The 18186-nt window shown below is 43.6% G+C and overlaps 2 protein-coding genes across 2 annotated transcripts; both read right to left on the bottom strand.

The window, feature by feature from the left end:
- Nucleotides 1-8529: 8529 nt before the first annotated feature.
- LOC112062111 (transmembrane protein 216-like) lies at nucleotides 8530-9975 on the bottom strand. Its single transcript, XM_055079334.1, has 2 exons — nucleotides 9948-9975; nucleotides 8530-9282 (listed from the first exon to the last, which is right to left on the bottom strand). Exons 1-2 carry the CDS (start codon nucleotides 9973-9975, stop codon nucleotides 8849-8851), a joined length of 462 nt encoding a protein of 153 aa, XP_054935309.1. The 3' UTR covers nucleotides 8530-8848.
- Nucleotides 9976-15911: 5936 nt separating this feature from the next.
- On the bottom strand, nucleotides 15912-17038 carry LOC112061872 (transmembrane protein 216-like). Its single transcript, XM_055079331.1, has 2 exons — nucleotides 17011-17038; nucleotides 15912-16345 (listed from the first exon to the last, which is right to left on the bottom strand). The coding sequence occupies exons 1-2, from the start codon at nucleotides 17036-17038 to the stop codon at nucleotides 15912-15914; spliced, it is 462 nt and encodes a 153-aa protein (XP_054935306.1).
- Nucleotides 17039-18186: the final 1148 nt, after the last annotated feature.

The following is an 18186-nucleotide window of genomic DNA, read 5'->3' as shown; positions in this document are numbered from 1 at the left end:
AGAGGATGATGTGGGCTAGCCTTGTTGAAAATGTCAACTCCAGATCCTGCTTTTTACTCAATTATATAAGAAAAGCAAAGGAAGATGGTAGTGATAAACATGGGGAGGAGGGACGGTGAGGGAAGACAGGGAATTGTATGATAATCTCTGTTCTATAGAACCAATCGTATATCCATTCTTCTCAAGGAAATCTATTCACTTTAAATTGTCTGATTATTCTGATGGCAGATGCAGCTAACTAAAGCCTTATATGCCTAAATTAGCATTTTTAAAGTAAAGGCATCTGAGATTTGTTTATTACCCTGACAAGTCCCCCCTCCCCCAGTGCAATGGCCCTCTTCTGCTCCCCGTTTTTTAACTGAGAACTTCAGAAGATGAAGGTTGAGCAAGTCAGGCCCCTAGGGCAGGCGACGGGGGCAGGAGCTCCCAAGAGAGGCCCTCTTTGCTATTTCTCATACCAGGCATGTCCTAACCTCGATGCAGACAGGACCTGAGCCATGAAGACTTGTGCTACCCAAAGTTACTGAGTGGTCTACAGGGATTTTGTTTGCTTGTTTGTTTTGCTCTCCATCTTTTAGGATGTCAGCTCTATAAGAGCACTGTCTGTGATGCTCAGAGTTGTATTTTCAGTCTCGTGACACATGGCAAGCATCAACAGATAAATGAAGGAAGGAGGGAAGAAATAACCTCACACCTAATGGAAGTAAACAAGACTCATTGATTCTGGAGTGTCCTAAATGACAACCCTTAAGACCCCTAACAACCAGTAGCTTTCTCCATCATTAATTCATCAAACGTTTAACGAGTACTTACTCTGTACCTTGAGTGAAGGCATCACCTGCCACTCTTAGTATCTACACTTCTCATTTCATCCCTTCAGAATATTCTCTCCAAGAGCTGAAGCCTGAAGCAATCCCATCTTCAACTCCGGGACAAAGTTCCACAAGGATAGTAATTTTTCAAAGTATTTTTCCAAGGAAGGGCTACCTGCTTCACTACAGAAAGGACCACTGAGCAGCCAGCAGCTACCTTTATGATTACATTGGTTTAAAAATTCACTACATATTTCACTTGAGAATTCTATTAGTACATCAGGTGACAATCTCCCCAGATGGAATTAATTTTCCTACTTAACATGTGTTAGGTTATTTTTATCATGGGAATGTTAGCAAAAGTAAGGCAAAATTCATATTTGAGGGACCTGGTTGATTTTTCCCCTTCCTTATAATTTATTTTCTTAGAGAAGAATAACAGTTGATCTGTACCTGATGTAGTGGCCTCTGCTGTTTATCTGTCCAATTCTGGAAGTAAACCGAAACAAACTTTTTAAAGAGTGAATAAGCTAGGCACCATGCAGTTGTAATCTCAAAAGTGAATTTTTTTTTGCATCTTTTATGGTGTATGTGAAAGAAAAATAATATAACGCTCTCTAGAATCCCATTTTCTCTATCATATGGCAGATGATACTATGAATGAAGAAAGTATGCTTAGAATGTTTGAAAAAGTTATTCTGAGGCATCTTCATCCTCTTCTTGAGTGGCTTCTCTCAATACTCGGTTCAACTATCTCTTTCAGGCAAATGGAGGATTCCTCTGGGACTCAGAAAATGTTTCCCATCCTAATGCAGGTCTTTGTAGGACATTTAGAAAAGGGGGAGGGAAATAAAAATATTTTCCCAAGTCAGAAGACTTCTGGTCAATAGGAACAAATGTGGAATCTGGAGAGATTCCAATCAGAATCATCCCAAGGTTTTTCTTATTTTTAAAACATATCTTTCACTCATGTAGGCAACATGAACAAATAACTGATAAATTTCATGAACATAAAGCATGAATCATATGGGATAAAATATCTTCCTTGAGAACAAGTTGCTTTTTAAAGAATTCTTAGTGACCTCCACTCTCAATTTTTTTCAGCATATTGATATTTCATGGTTTCACAGGTGACTTAATTGTTTTTATACGCACAGATGGGATATGAATTATTGTTATTATTTGAATGTACTGAAAGTCTATTTCAAACCCCTCTTAAAAAAAAAAGCTACTGCTTGGGACACTCAGTGGAGTCTTGTAACTAACCTTCATTTTCATCCTCGAACAGGGCTCTTCAGGAGAGAAATCTTGGCCTGGACCTCAGCAGGGGTAAAATCATGAGTGAAGCAAGAATTTCTTTTGTTTGTTTTTCCAGAAGAGAAAAGAGACTGCAAAATAAATAAAATGTTTTTCCTAAAGAGAAAGAAAAATATATGGTTGCTTCTTTTCCTCACCTCTTGCCTCCGTACTTAAATGGAAGAACAGAGAGCCAGGAACCCCCCTGGGGCCCCTAGCAAAAAAATCTCAGAAGTCATAGAGTTCACAGCACTCTCTCTGGGCCTCAGTTTCCTCATCCATGAAAGAAGATATAATATCGCCCTCATAGAGTGGTTTAAATACAATGTAAGGCACTAGGACAAAACCTGCCACATAGTAAGTGCTCATTAAATGTTAGCTTGCATTAAAGTGGAAATGGCCCTGTATAATATTGATTATAAGAGTCAATGATTTGCAGTTAAGAGTTTGTTTGAAAAATCTGAGTAAGGATATAGGACTCTTAGGGAAAAAGCATTGGGTGTGGCACTTTCCATAACTATTTTATCCTCCAGCAAACGCATATGGATTGTTTACTGTTTATGGGCTACACTGCTAGGAGGGAGAGAGGTTGGATGAGAGAGGTCAGGACCCAGGGCTTGCTGCCTAGGTGCTCACAGTCCAGTGAGGAAAGCATTCCTAAACCAGTAATTGCAAAGCAACTCGGCAAGTTCTGTAATAAAAATAATTACACCTATTAGTTATTGACTGTGTTTTGGGGCAGATCAGCATGTTGCAAATATTGTCCTACTTGTTTGTCACAACAACTCTATGAAGTATTATTATTCCCATTGTACAGATGAGAACTCAGAGTCAGAGAGGGCTAAACAGCTTGTCCAAGGTCACACAGCTAGCAAATGGTAAGTCTGGAATTTGAACTTGGGATGTTTAAATCCAAGGTCTATTTTTTTTAACCACAACACTATATTGCCTCCCTAAAATATAATATAGAAATAATAGTGTATATTATTTTATTAAAATAATGAATATATTATTAAATAAAAATTGTAAAAATATTTGAGAGCCAGGAGGAACTAGCTGGCTAACACTGCCGGAGCAAAAACTGGAGAGCTTCAGTGAGAAGGTGACATTTGAGTTAATCAAGAGAACTGTTTTCATGGATCCATCATGGATTAGATTCAAATGTATGTTTTATTTGGTTTCCCATCCCACTTGGCTACCAGAAATTTTCTAATTATCGTCTTCTTCTAATCTGCAATACATTTTCAAATTTCTTTCATCAACGTACTGTAATTGGTCACTGAATACATATAGTCACTGAAACTCTCAAATACCACTATCTCCACACACACACACACACACACACAAACACACACACACACACACTAGTATATCAGGGTTTTCTTTAAACAACAAACTCCAATAGATCATGATACATTTTTACAATGCATAAGTAGTGATATACATCAAAATGTCAGCACTGACTACTTCTAATTTTACAGATACTGAGTTTGTCGGTGCAATTTGTTTACTTCTAAATTTTGCAAGTTTTCTCGAATAAATATTTTTCACTTTGGCAATTAGATTATATGTGTATTTAAAATAACAGGCAACAAAACCTCCTAGCTGTTGTCCTAAAGTCAGTGCATGGTCAACTCCCTCAGCTACATCCCGTCTACATCTCCAATAACAAGTTCCTTAATGACAAGGTCTGCATCCCCAGGAAGAGGTCCAAGTAGGCTTTGCCCATGGTGGGTGCTTGGCAAATATTTGTTATCTCTTAACGTGAAAAATGAATACTTGGGGGAACTTTTACAACTTACAAATGAAGTCAGAGCTGAGAGACTCTTGAAATGATACTTTGGCAAATAACATGCAAACAAAACCACCATGCACATCCTGTTCCATAGGTTTTCTCTCAGAAATGGAGCCTGTTACGTATACAAGGTGCTGAGTAGAAAGAAGAGGGCAGGAAGGGACTACTCTCTAGCCTTAAAAATCTTGCAGTTCACCTGTGGAGACCAGACATTAATGCCGGAAAAGGTCGCTAGCAAAACGTGTGTAGAATATGCATCTCTGTTCACAAACTCAAGTGTGCAAGAAAGGTAAGTTTTATTTCTCAATAATAAAAAAGATACATTCCTTTAATATAGAAAATACTGAATGTCCACAATTGATATCAGGTTCAGATTCTTCCAAGAGGCAAAAACCATAATCTTAGTCAACTCAAAGACCACCTCTCCTCATCCACGGTATCAGTTCTAAGTTTGAGGGGTCCAAGATGATGGGAGGAAGATTGGGGAACAGGCAGGGCCCAAACTGATACCCACTGAGATCTATCGTCTCATCTGGCCCTGGGGGATTGGGCTGCCAGATGGCTGCTTGGAAGGACCTTGCTCCTATCCAAAGGACCCCTTAAGGTCGGTGAATGTCCTTGCTACTAAAGCTCTCCTTGAGACCCCTGCATGTCAGGCAGTGGGGTCTGGGGGGCTGTCCAAAGGCCTTGGGCAGTTCTGTGCTCCCTGTGAGCACACTAGAATCATTCCCCGGAGCCACATCAACTTGGGCTGAGGTTGCTCTGTGAGGCACCCTCAGGCCCACAAGTTGAGACAAACTTCACAGCCATTTCTATTCTGACATCTCGAAGCTTCCTGAAGCTCTACCTGCAACAGGGGCAGCTACCTCGACACACCTGGGATTTCTGTTGTCTCCTATCCAACAGCTGGATTGGGGGTGGGGAGGAGATGTCTTTTTTTCTAGGAACAAACTAGCAGCTCGTGTACTCTGTTTCCCCTCTGACACTCAGTGAAACTTATCAGTCTTGACCCATCAAACAATCCTTTGGGGTGGAAAATCTTGTTCCTGCATCATTCTCTCAAATCCATCAACTTGTTCCCTGTAGGGTCTGTACATTTGAACTCAAGTCAGGAAAACACTTCTTTTTCCTCTGAGTCAGGGTGTGGCTCGTACTCTGGCTGTAAAATGGGAGAAGAGCCGGAGGGTTACAAGAAAATACATGAACAAAATCCTCAGGTAATAAGTCAAAGTATCTTGCTACCAATTGTTTAAGTGCCAGCTCAAGATAATAAAGGAAGAGATGGGCTGGCCTAGACCTCAGACCAGCCTGGGGCCTGCTGGGAGACCCTCCTTCTCTTCACCCAGTCATGCAGTCAATACTCAGGGATGTGCAGGCATTGTTTTATACATGCCTGCTCCTGGTGGACAGGCATGTAGGTTGCTAGAATTTCCACAATGGTCAGGCAGGAGGAGAGACCAGAATAAAATAAAGCCACCTGTGATTATGGAAAAGGGTCCATCTTGCCCTGTCACAACCCTCATTCTACAGGAGAAACATCAGAGAAGAAGTCTGGGTATCAAACCTCCATGCTGTGTTACCTCTGTTTTATATCACTGTTCCCTTTGTGTTTCTGTCTTCTTTGCCATCAGTCATGTCATTGGTGTCATTCACCCGTCTGGACGTACATGCAAGTGTCACAAAGGTATAAAGTATAAGAAACACATTTTATAAATATTAATATTGTTATTCTTCGCAAGCCCAATCAATGCCTTTGGGCAAGTCACTTAACCTCTTTATTTATCCATTCATTTAACAAATATTTTTAAGTAACTCATATGTATTAGGCACAGGGCTCGTTGCTGCAATAGGACAAGAAGCAAAGTAGGCATAGTTGCTACTCTCATGGGTCTTATCATTTCTGGGAGAGATACAAAAATAATTTTTAAAGATCACACAAATATATGATAACTTGTAATAGTCTCTATGAAGGAAAAGTTCACGGAACTCGTCTGATGGCAAAGGAGCTCTTTTTGAGGCAGTGATATTAAGCTGATACGCAAATACAAAAGGTTGAGGAGGAGATAACTGGATAGAGTTCTTGCGGGCTGGCCAAGGGCATTTCAGGTCAAGGAAACAGCATTTTCAAAGGCCCTGAGGTAGAAGGCCAGAGTGGCTAGAAAGAGGCATCATGAGGTGAAGCTGGAAGGGTGAGAAAGGCCTCACAGACCATGTTAAGGATTTTTAATATTTTTCTTAAGAACCACCAAAAAGTTGTAGGTGTAATGACACATTCAAATGTGCATTTTAACGGGGAGATCAGCTTGGTGCTTTGTGACCACCTAGAGGGGTGGGATAGGGAGGGTGGGAGGGAGACGCAAGAGAGAGGAGATATGGGGATATATGTATACATACAGCTGATTCACTTTGTTATACAGAAGAAACTAACACGCCATTGTAAGGTAATTATACTCCAATAGAGATGTTAAAAAAAATAAATTAATTAAATAAAATCTCAAAAAAAAAAACCCAAGAAAAAAACCAAATGTATATTTTAAAAAGATCTCTCTCATTGCTGTGACATCATTGTTTCTTCACCTCACCTCAGCCCCCAATTCTAAGAGCCACATCAACAGTTCAGAAGAGTAACTTAGAAATCTTAGTCTGGCCACAACCTCCTATTCTCCCAGGGTTGCAGCAGACACCCCAGGACACCTGTTCATTTATTTCATGGAGACCTCCAGTGGCTTTCGCACTCTACTGTCTACGTACTCGTCCGTCTCTCTCCTTCACTCTCCTCCCTATCTAGCTGAAGGGGATCAGAACCTACCACCCCAAAATATGCCACTTTGACATATTATTTTGAGCCCAAGGCACTTAAGAAACGGCAGATGTGGGAAGGGCTCTCTGCCCTCCCCCTTTCTACCTAAAAGCAGGACATAAATTTCCAGTGAGAAAAATGCCCTCACTGTACCATGAAAAGGGGAACATTCTAATCATGAGAAACGAGATGAATCTGTACAAACAGACCTACTAAGATAGCCCGTATCTTTCATTAGTTCCCCCACATATTTTCTAATCCTTTTCCCACAATCTCCTGCCCCTCACCCCAAACCCTTCTTCCTTTGCCCTGTTACATCTCCACAAAGTATTGTTCTTTGTTGCTATGGTATACAAGCTCTCAGAACTATCTGCTTCTTTGCGTCTTCAGTTCTTTTCTATGAAGTCTCCTGTGCCACATGAAAACAGTACCACCAAATAAAACTTGTATGCTCTTCTCCTGTTCATCTGTCTTTTGTCAGTTTAATTCTCAGGCCCAGCCACAGGACGCAAGAGGCCAGAGGAGAAGTCTTTCCTCTCTTACATAGCTAAGATTCAGTGGTCCATCATTTAAACCACACTCTTATTAATATCCACAATTACCTTGTCCTAGTCTTTCTTGTATGACATCTGCCCAGCAGAACCTAGCACAGAGCAGAGGGCCTGGCACAGAGCAGATACACAAGAAAAATTTGTGAGTGAATGACTGCAACAGTTTACCATCTCCAAGTAAACTCTGCATCATGAATGTAGCTGCGGAAGATCACATACCTTCTACCTGTGTCACTGTGAGTCAGTGGTCACCAGCCTCAGTTGGTTGGGTCCTCATCTTGCTTAGTTAGCACTTTGACTACTTCAAATCTTCCCTCTGAACTCACCTCACCCTCACTCACTGTCAGCAGATGACACTCTTTGTATTTAAGAGGCATCACAAGCATTGCACGGGAGCTACACCAACTTCCGGCTACCAAGTCTGCAAACATACCTGAGTTTGCCTCACCCTTGACCTTCTCATGCGGAAGTTGTCCTTCCTCCCGTGTTCTGGATCCTATCCCCCGCCGCCTTCTTAGGTATCTTTCTCTTGCCTAGATTTTCAACATCTCTCTCTCTACTGGCTTTGTTGTATCAGCATTTAAAACTGCTCATGTTTCTCCCCTTTAAAAAAGCCCTCCCTCCACCTTACCTTCCCAGACAAATTTCTAGAAAATGTTTCTGTTACCAAGGCTGTTGCCCCAGAATCATACCTCTGCCCCTCTCTGAAATAGAAACCCATCACTCTTATCTAAGTTTCAGGAGGAAGCTGCAAAGAGAAAAAAACGAGAACTGGTTAGAAACATCTAGGCCCAAGATGGTGGAAGATTTGACTTGCAGTGTCCTTGGGCCTCATGACACACTCACTGTAATGCATTAGCATGCTAAATGACACACCCACCTGTGCCGGTGACAGATGATTGCCATGACAGCAACTAGACAAGTCCCTAAGAGGACTGAAAAGGAAAGGTCCAAACCACACTCCTGTTCTTGGATAAGTCATGAATATTCTACTCTGTTCAATTTCCTCCTTTTCATTTTTTTAACAGAAAATACATATTTATTATAAAATAATGTTTGTTTCATGATGAGAGTAGAAAAATAACACTGTGGGCTCCAGAAAAAGTTCTGGAGCTCAGTCTCTGAGAAATGGGATGAGTGGCTTTTGCATCACTCTGGAAGCACAACCTCCTGAGGCGCCCCGTGCTCCTGCAGGATGTGGGGCACAGCATACGCAGGCACAGGGAGTGTGTGGCTCAGGTCCTGCTGGAAGCCCAAGGAGCCTACACGGTCCACACAAGATGCTCTGGCCACGATGATCAAAGAGGAAAACTTGAGGTCAGAAAGGAATTGGTTCTGAGAAGGGCCTGGATGGCGACAGCTTCTCCCCTCCCTATACTGGAGCGTAGAAGAGTCTCTTGGGCTGATGATCCTGGTTTAGAAGATGGTGCCCAGTGGCCTTATGCTCGGTTTGTTCCCCAAGGTGTCTGTGCTGAGGAAAAGCTGCAACCTTTCCCAGGACAGCTTGACCCACCGTTTCTCACTGGTATGGCTAAAGTACCAGAGGTATGTGTGGTCTCGGCCTGTGAGGGCTGTTGGCTGAGATTTTTGTACTTCAAATCCTGTCCATACTGGAGAAAGCAGCCAGGGTGAGCACCTCAAGGAGCAGCTCTGAGCCACAGAAGAAGAGCAAGATGCTGTTCATGATGGCTTCCAGGTGGAGCATGTAGGTCTGCAGCAGCAGGTAATAGGAGGCCATCATGGCGGATGGGAAGGTCAAGGCCACTCTAATACCAAGTGGCATCTTTCGCTGGCAGAGGTTTCCCTTTGTACCAAAAAATAGTCGAATTACTTCAATTCCAAGATAAAGGAAGAGTATCGCCACATCCAGTACTAGATTGGCTGTTGGATATGGTAGCAGGAGACCTGCCAATACAAAAGTCAGAGCTTTATACAGAAATATGAAGAGTTCCAGCAGGAAATAGGTAGCATAATACCACCCGTTCAGAAAGAACAGGATTTCCAGGGGTGTGGAGGACAACCGTTTACCTCCAGAATCTCACCTCACGGTGACATCTTCAGTCCTCCTCCTTTTTATTTTGACCCTCTTATATACTGTATTTGGTGTCTCCACCCAGACTGGGTTGAGAAATTGATTTGCGAATCAGGTTCCCACTTCTCCATTCTTTGGTTATTGAATAAAGCTTGTGCTGTTCCAGTCTCAGCATCGTTTCGTTATTGGCTGCACAAATCGATTGGGAAAAGAAACTCCCTGGCACAGACAAGGGGTCTCAACCCAGGCTAGGACCCAGGCTCGGATCCAATCAATTGGATTACATTTTTAGCGTAATTATCACCATTTCCTTACCTCACATTCAACTTTTCAACTCACTGCAATCTGGCCTCAGCCTTCACTGTGCCATAGAAACTGATCCCACCAAAGGCACCAGAGACCTCCTTGTCCCCAAATCCAAAGAACGCATTTTAATTCTCAGCTTCCCTTGCTTCTCAGTAGCTCTCAATATTATTGACCCCTTCCTCTTTCATAATCATTTTTGGGGGAGGGGAACTGGGCCTTCTGGTTTTCCTTCTGTACCTATGACTGTTCCTTCTCTGTTTTCATTACTGACTATTGATTCCTAATCTCTACCAACTTGACAATGGTGGGGTTCCCGTTCCCTAGAGTTCTATTCCAGGACATCTTCCTTTCTCACACTTGACTTTCTCCTTACAAGGTCTCATCGCATTTTCTATTTATACCTGTGTGCTGCTAACACCTGAATCTGAAACCGGAGGGAAGAGGGCAGGGCACAACCTTTAGAAGAATGATATAGCCCAAGGACACAACACAAACTGATTAGAACCAAACAGGTCCAAGATGGCAGACAAGACAACTTCCACTAGACCCTGAGCCTCAGTATATGGTCATCGTAACATATCAGCAAGCTAAATGACACACCCACAGGCGCCATAACAGTTCCAAGGCTGACCATAAAGGTAAAAAAGTGGGTGATAGCCCAATTTCTGGAAATCCCCACCCCTTCCCCAAAATAGGTGGAATACTCCTCTCACTCATTAGCCTATGAAGTTACCCACCCCTAAAAAGCTGACAACTCCATACCCTGGTGCCTTTCTCAACTTCTGAGACAGCCCACACTCTGTCTGTGGAGTGTGTTTCTCTCTAAATAAATCCACTTCTTACCTATCACTTTGTCTCTCACTGAATTCTTTTTGTGATGAGACATCAAGAACCTGACCTTCATTAAGTCCTGAGACCAGGTGTGTGATCTCAGTTAAAAGACTGTGGGTTCTAGTCCCAATCTGAGTTATATGGTCTCAAATCTATGTGAACAACCACAGTCTTTCTTTTGAGCTCCTCATATGTCAGTGCTTTCTTCCCGGACCGGGGCACGAACCCGTGTCCCCTGCATCGGCAGGCGGACTCTCAACCACTGCGCCACCAGGGAAGCCCGTAAGTGCTTTCTTAATAGCTCCTCTTGAATATTTTTTAAGTGCCTCAAACTCAAAATATCCTGAAATGAACACATGAACTTTCCTCCAAAACTGCTGCTTCTCTGATGTTCTCCTCTACCTTGGCAAATGGCAATACCATCAATCCTCTTGTTTAAGCCAGAAACTTTGACTCCTCCCTCTCACAACTCTAATCAATGAGCTCACACTTCCTGCCGCACTGGGTCAGGCTGCCATCACCATTTTACTAAAACGGTATAAAAGCTTCCGCATGGGTCTCTCCCCATCCACTCTTATCTCCTCAATCCAGCCTCCCCATTTCAGGCAGAACAACCTTTTAAAAAATGCACATCCGATCATGTCACTTTCCTATTTAAAATACTTTAACACTTGTTATTGTCCAAAAGGCAACCTCTCCAGCTTCCAACCCCTCTGTCCCACTCTTTCTCCCCTCCGGCTACACTGGAATCTTCTCAGTCGTTTGAATTGAGCAGGCTCCTGCCCACTTAGGGGTCCATACAAATGATGTTTCTTTCACTTGGAATGCTTAGCCACCCTCCTTTTGGCTAATTACCTGATTACCTCCCATTATCACTTCTTCTTGGAAGCCTTCCCTGACCCCACCACTAGGTTATATCCACCTGTTTCGCATTCCTGTAAGACCTGGTACTTGGCACAGTTGTAATTGTCTTCTTTTATGTCATTACTTGTTTCATGTCTATCTTCCCAGCTAGATTACAAGCTTCGTGAGGGTGAGGCTAGTACCTGCTTTGCCCGTATTGGCAGCAACAGCAGCACCTAGAGAAGGAACTAGCTCGTTGCAAATGCTAAATCCGCATTTCTTCTTCTAATGACCAGCTTACACATAGCTAATAGTAGTTTCTTTACCTTAGCATCTAAAACTGAAACTGGGGAACTTCCCTGGCTGTCTAGTGGTTAAGACGCCGTGCTTCCCTTGCAGGGGGCTCGGGTTGGAGCCCTGGTCGGGGAGATACGATCCACGCTGGTGGGTGTCTGACAGCTACTCAGCTCGCCGGGGATGCAAAGCTGAGGCCTAGGAAACTGAAGACCAGTACTTGAATCTTTTCGTCGAGGGTGCTGACGGCATGATCAGACGTGTTCCCCACCCACGCCCCTCATTTAGAGGCGCTAATGCCACCTAGTGGACAGAGTTTGTGTGCCGTCTTGGATCCTCCACTTTATATTTATCGCTAACACAGCTCCACGTTCTCGTGGGTTTTAGGAACTTGTTAATAGATTGTTATGCAATGATATACTTAGGCACCATGCTATGCTCCTCAGGGATGAACACTTTGTCTTTCTTTAATTGCATTTAATTTTTATTGAGTCTACATTGAAGTTTGATAAATGCAAATAGAAAAAACTTCCTTGGTCATTGTCATTCAGCACTTTTTCCTTTTTCATAACAAGAAAGACAAAATTTATATGCGGGAAGACTCAAATTCTGCACCTCAGTTTCTGTATTTTAAAATGGTAATAATAGTAGCATTTACCTCAGAGGATTATGGTGAGAATCACATAAATTAATCTGTATAAAATGATAAAAAAGTACCCAGCACACAATAAACATTCAGTAAGTGTTACCTATCTATTATTTATACTGTTCCACAGGGAAATTGGATACTTTTCTAGAGTATTAAAACAAAGATAAACATTTCAATTTCTGGCATGCTCCAGAGTCATTCCTTTTGAAAACAAAGATGGCTTAATCGAGAAGCTTAACTATTACAACTATGGGTGCGGGCTGATGTAGAGGCTTTGGGAGGGGAGTGAATCCCTGAGTTCTCAGCTGGAATTGCATGGTGGGCGTGTGTAGTGCGTGTGGCACACCTCCTAGGAGACCTCGTGCGAACCTTTGGAGGTGCCCCTTGAGGTTTAGCTTTTTTCCTTAGCCGTCGAAACAGCCTAGTTAATTCCAAGTCATCTTTTATCCTTCCAGGTTCCTAAGATTTATTCTCAGAATAAAATGTCCTACCTTGTACAGTTCAGTTCCGATGTCATCAAGTTCATAAAGGGAAGAGTCCTCTGCTAGGCGTTAGAAGATATGCTGGCTAGGGTCTCCTTCACATCTAAATCTGTCTAACCAGGGACGAGCAGCACAACCTCAGTCTCTTTCGTCTGTAAGATGAAAATGATAGCTGTCTGCCTTCCACATTGGGACGTCTGAAGAATCAGATAACAAACGTGACCGTGTTATGTAGACTGCAGTGCTATCTAAATACAAGGAAGTACAGATTGGAAAGCTTAGCAAAGTGTTGGCGGGGTAATCCTTGGGATTCCTGAAAGCTGGCTTTTTAAAAAGTCGGGTGAACAAGAGGAGAGTTAGCATAAAAAGATGAACCAGCAACCAGATGACATATAACGTGTTGCTGAGACCAGTAAAGGTAAGAGCAGTATAAAAACAAGTAACCCTTAGTAGAAGGGAAATTCCCTGAGGGTCTATGATGTTATAAAACTTGAAGGAAAAAAAAAAATAGTTGGAGTGCCTCTCAGAACTTAAACCAGTGTTCTCAAGTTGAGTTCCACGGTTGCCTGCATCTCAGTTATGCGCCATGCTTGCTAAAATGCCTTCCTGGCTGCATCAATCCCTGAAGTCTAGAAATCTACTCTTTATGCTCCAGATGACTTACATAAACTAAAGCGTGAGGACTGCTAGTTTAGGGAAGCAAATACGTTCCTCGGTTTCTCCTAGGGGTTACCATGGCAGTATAGGAAGGGAATGGCCTTTGGGTCACCTCTGTGTTCCTGAGTACTTCCTGAAATGAGCCAGACCTCAGCCCCTAGAGACCACCACTGCAGTCACCTGACAGTTCTGGGCATGAATGTGGCTATCCTAGCAGGCCTCTGCCCGCTCTCGTGACCAGGGCCTGCTCCTCGGCTCAGTCCTCTCGCTGTCCCAGAATGTTAGTCCTTCAGGTGCGTATGGGGTATGGTGGCTTCCCTTGACACTACAGTGAGTACAGCCTCTGACACGTTAACCCTGAAAGACCAGCTGTGCTGATTCCCATCCTCCCCTGCCTCAGTTTCTGTTGCATGATGTTCTACTCTGGTGTGACTAACTGCATCCACACAGCTGGCTCCAACAAGCATCAAGAAGAATGAGCATTTATGGGACTTCCCTGGCGGTCCAGTGGTTAAGACTCCGCGCTTCCACTGCAGGGGGGCACGGGTTCGATCCCTGGTCAGGGAACCAAGATCCCGCAAGCTGCACGGCGCGGCCAAAAAAATAATAATAAAAATAAGAAGAATGAGCATCTATGGAGCCACGCCTGGGAAACACAACGCGCTAAGCTTCCAGATACCCATGAAGAAAATGTGAGCACTTCCTGTTCTAATCTTAGCCCCAGTTTCAATCATTCATTCTTATACTCACGTGGTACCTGTTCAGGAATGGAATTTACTTGATCCAGATTGAGACACGTAAGACAAAGTTTCTAACCAATTAGTAACCAGTTGTATGATGCTTGGCTATGTTACTTCCTCATCTCTAAACCTGCCAAGCTGGGGATGAGATTAAGTTGATCTCTAAAGCCCCTTGGAATTATAAGCCACCTCTAAACTTTCAACTGAGCCTCCCATTCATTTTTCTGTGTTGCTGGGAGGGGGACCTTAACCAGCGAAACTCTAAATGAAATAGAGAGGCCACGGAGAATGAGTTCTCCAGTTTGATGCCAGCGATTTCGTCAAAGCAGGGCTAGGCAAACGAGCAGTGTGAGAAGCAGCAGAAAATTAAGGTATTAGTGGCATATGTGTTTGAAATGTCAGGGAAGTTCCTATTGGGTTTTTTGTTACCGTTTCATGCTTAATCAGACCTATTAATAGTCTTTGGATGGACCCCAAAGGCAGCTCTTAGGCAAGGACACGGAGGGTTAGGAGATAAGAAAAAGCATCAGTGCTCTGGAAAGTGGAGACCTACATAGGAGGAGAATGAGCCTGATCACAGGAAATAAGCAGTTAAAAACCAGCATGACATTCTTAAAGGCCAATTACTTTTTACTTTGAGTAAGAGCAGATATTCTAGGGTTCACCTGATAGCAGATGGGCCTTATGGCTCAAGGTTTCCTAAAGTGGCTTCTGTTATGGCTTCTTGGCGCTAAAAAATTGGCTGCTATCATGCAAGATGAGAAATAGTTTTAAAGACGGTTACTTGGAGAAGGGAATGATTCACTCACTTAGGGCAACATGCCTCCAGCTTAAAGAATAAAAGTATGTGTTCCTTTTATATTAACTTGAAATTTTAAAACAAACGACCAAAAAATATTGGTAAGTTTAGAATATGTTTCTTCCAATTACTCATGCCTCACCCTGGAAAGATGACAATTATCTGTAAGAGGAATGAGAGACAAGATGCTGGCTTTGGGGCAGAGGTGAAGAATGTGAGCAGTCAGGATGACAGATCTGAAGAAGACACAGAAGCTGGCAGGGCCTTTAGGGATTAACTGAGGCTGGAGCTGTGGGAAGAAACTCAGTGCGACACCTTCATCACAGCCTCTGTGTCCGCACTGAATCACCAAGCACAGCCGAGAACAAACCACTGGGATAGTCTCTACCTCCTCTTAAAGTGGAAGAAATTCTAGGGACGGGTGCCGTGAGGAAAAGGCTACTACAACCTCCGCCACAGAAAATACATCTTTATTATAAAATAATGTTTTGTTTCATGATGAGAGTAGAAAAATAACACTATGAGCTCGAGAGAAAGTTCTGGAGCTCAGTCTCTGAGAAATGGGATGAGCGGCTTCTGCATCACTCTGGGAGCACACCCTGCTGAGGTGCCTCGTGCTCCTGCAGGACGTGGGCCACGGCACACACAGGGAGTGTGCAGCTCAGGTCCTGCTGGAAGCCCAAGGAGCCTACGCGGTCCGCACAAGATGCTCTGGCCACGAAGATCAAAGAGGAAAACTTGAGGTCAGAAGGGAATTAACTGGTTCTGAGAAGGGCCAGGATGGCGACAGCCTTGCCCCTCCCTATACCGGAGTGCAGAAGAGTCTCTTGAACTGATGATCCTGGTTTAGAAGATGGTGCCCAGTGGCCTTATGCTCGGTTTGTTCCCCAAGGTGTCTGTGCTGAGGAAAAGCTGCAACCTTTCCCAGGACAGCTTGACCCACCGTTTCTCACTGGTATGGCTAAAGTACCAGAGGTATGTGTGGTCTCGGCCTGTGAGGGCTGTTGGCTGAGATTTTTGTACTTCAAATCCTGTCCATACTGGAGAAAGCAGCCAGGGTGAGCACCTCAAGGAGCAGCTCTGAGCCACAGAAGAAGAGCAAGATGCTGTTCATGATGGCTTCCAGGTGGAGCATGTAGGTCTGCAGCAGCAGGTAATAGGAGGCCATCATGGCGGATGGGAAGGTCAAGGCCACTCTAATACCAAGTGGCATCTTTCGCTGGCAGAGGTTTCCCTTTGTACCAAAAAATAGTCGAATTACTTCAATTCCAAGATAAAGGAAGAGTATCGCCACATCCAGTACTAGATTGGCTGTTGGATATGGTAGCAGGAGACCTGCCAATACAAAAGTCAGAGCTTTATACAGAAATATGAAGAGTTCCAGCAGGAAATAGGTAGCATAATACCACCCGTTCAGAAAGAACAGGATTTCCAGGGGTGTGGAGGACAACCGTTTACCTCCAGAATCTCACCTCACGGTGACATCTTCAGTCCTCCTCCTTTTTATTTTGACCCTCTTATATACTGTATTTGGTGTCTCCACCCAGACTGGGTTGAGAAATTGATTTGCGAATCAGGTTCCCACTTCTCCATTCTTTGGTTATTGAATAAAGCTTGTGCTGTTCCAGTCTCAGCATCGTTTCGTTATTGGCTGCACAAATCGATTGGGAAAAGAAACTCCCTGGCACAGACAAGGGGTCTCAACCCAGGCTAGGACCCAGGCTCGGATCCAATCAATTGGATTACATTTTTAGCGTAATTATCACCATTTCCTTACCTCACATTCAACTTTTCAACTCACTGCAATCTGGCCTCAGCCTTCACTGTGCCATAGAAACTGATCCCACCAAAGGCACCAGAGACCTCCTTGTCCCCAAATCCAAAGAACGCATTTTAATTCTCAGCTTCCCTTGCTTCTCAGTAGCTCTCAATATTATTGACCCCTTCCTCTTTCATAATCATTTTTGGGGGAGGGGAACTGGGCCTTCTGGTTTTCCTTCTGTACCTATGACTGTTCCTTCTCTGTTTTCATTACTGACTATTGATTCCTAATCTCTACCAACTTGACAATGGTGGGGTTCCCGTTCCCTAGAGTTCTATTCCAGGACATCTTCCTTTCTCACACTTGACTTTCTCCTTACAAGGTCTCATCGCATTTTCTATTTATACCTGTGTGCTGCTAACACCTGAATCTGAAACCGGAGGGAAGAGGGCAGGGCACAACCTTTAGAAGAATGATATAGCCCAAGGACACAACACAAACTGATTAGAACCAAACAGGTCCAAGATGGCAGACAAGACAACTTCCACTAGACCCTGAGCCTCAGTATATGGTCATCGTAACATATCAGCAAGCTAAATGACACACCCACAGGCGCCATAACAGTTCCAAGGCTGACCATAAAGGTAAAAAAGTGGGTGATAGCCCAATTTCTGGAAATCCCCACCCCTTCCCCAAAATAGGTGGAATACTCCTCTCACTCATTAGCCTATGAAGTTACCCACCCCTAAAAAGCTGACAACTCCATACCCTGGTGCCTTTCTCAACTTCTGAGACAGCCCACACTCTGTCTGTGGAGTGTGTTTCTCTCTAAATAAATCCACTTCTTACCTATCACTTTGTCTCTCACTGAATTCTTTTTGTGATGAGACATCAAGAACCTGAGCTTCATTAAGTCCTGAGACCAGGTGTGTGATCTCAGTTAAAAGACTGTGGGTTCTAGTCCCAATCTGAGTTATATGGTCTCAAATCTATGTGAACAACCACAGTCTTTCTTTTGAGCTCCTCATATGTCAGTGCTTTCTTTTTCTTTCTTTTTTTTTTTTTTTTTTTTTTTTTTTTTTTTTTGCGGTACATGGGCCTCTCACTGTTGTGGCCTCTCCCGTTGAGGAGCACAGGCTCTGGACGCGCAGCCTCAGCGGCCATGGCTCACGGGCCCAGCCGCACCGCGGCATGTGGGATCCTCCCGGACCGGGGCACGAACCCGTGTCCCCTGCATCGGCAGGCGGACTCTCAACCACTGCGCCACCAGGGAAGCCCGTAAGTGCTTTCTTAATAGCTCCTCTTGAATATTTTTTAAGTGCCTCAAACTCAAAATATCCTGAAATGAACACATGAACTTTCCTCCAAAACTGCTGCTTCTCTGATGTTCTCCTCTACCTTGGCAAATGGCAATACCATCAATCCTCTTGTTTAAGCCAGAAACTTTGACTCCTCCCTCTCACAACTCTAATCAATGAGCTCACACTTCCTTCCGCACTGGGTCAGGCTGCCATCACCATTTTACTAAAACGGTATA

Source organism: Physeter macrocephalus, chromosome 2 (genome assembly GCF_002837175.3).
Source record: "Physeter macrocephalus isolate SW-GA chromosome 2, ASM283717v5, whole genome shotgun sequence".
Taxonomy (NCBI): domain Eukaryota; kingdom Metazoa; phylum Chordata; class Mammalia; order Artiodactyla; family Physeteridae; genus Physeter; species Physeter macrocephalus.
Note: the sequence above shows the minus strand (reverse complement) of the source record. Positions and strands in the feature narration are given on the sequence as shown.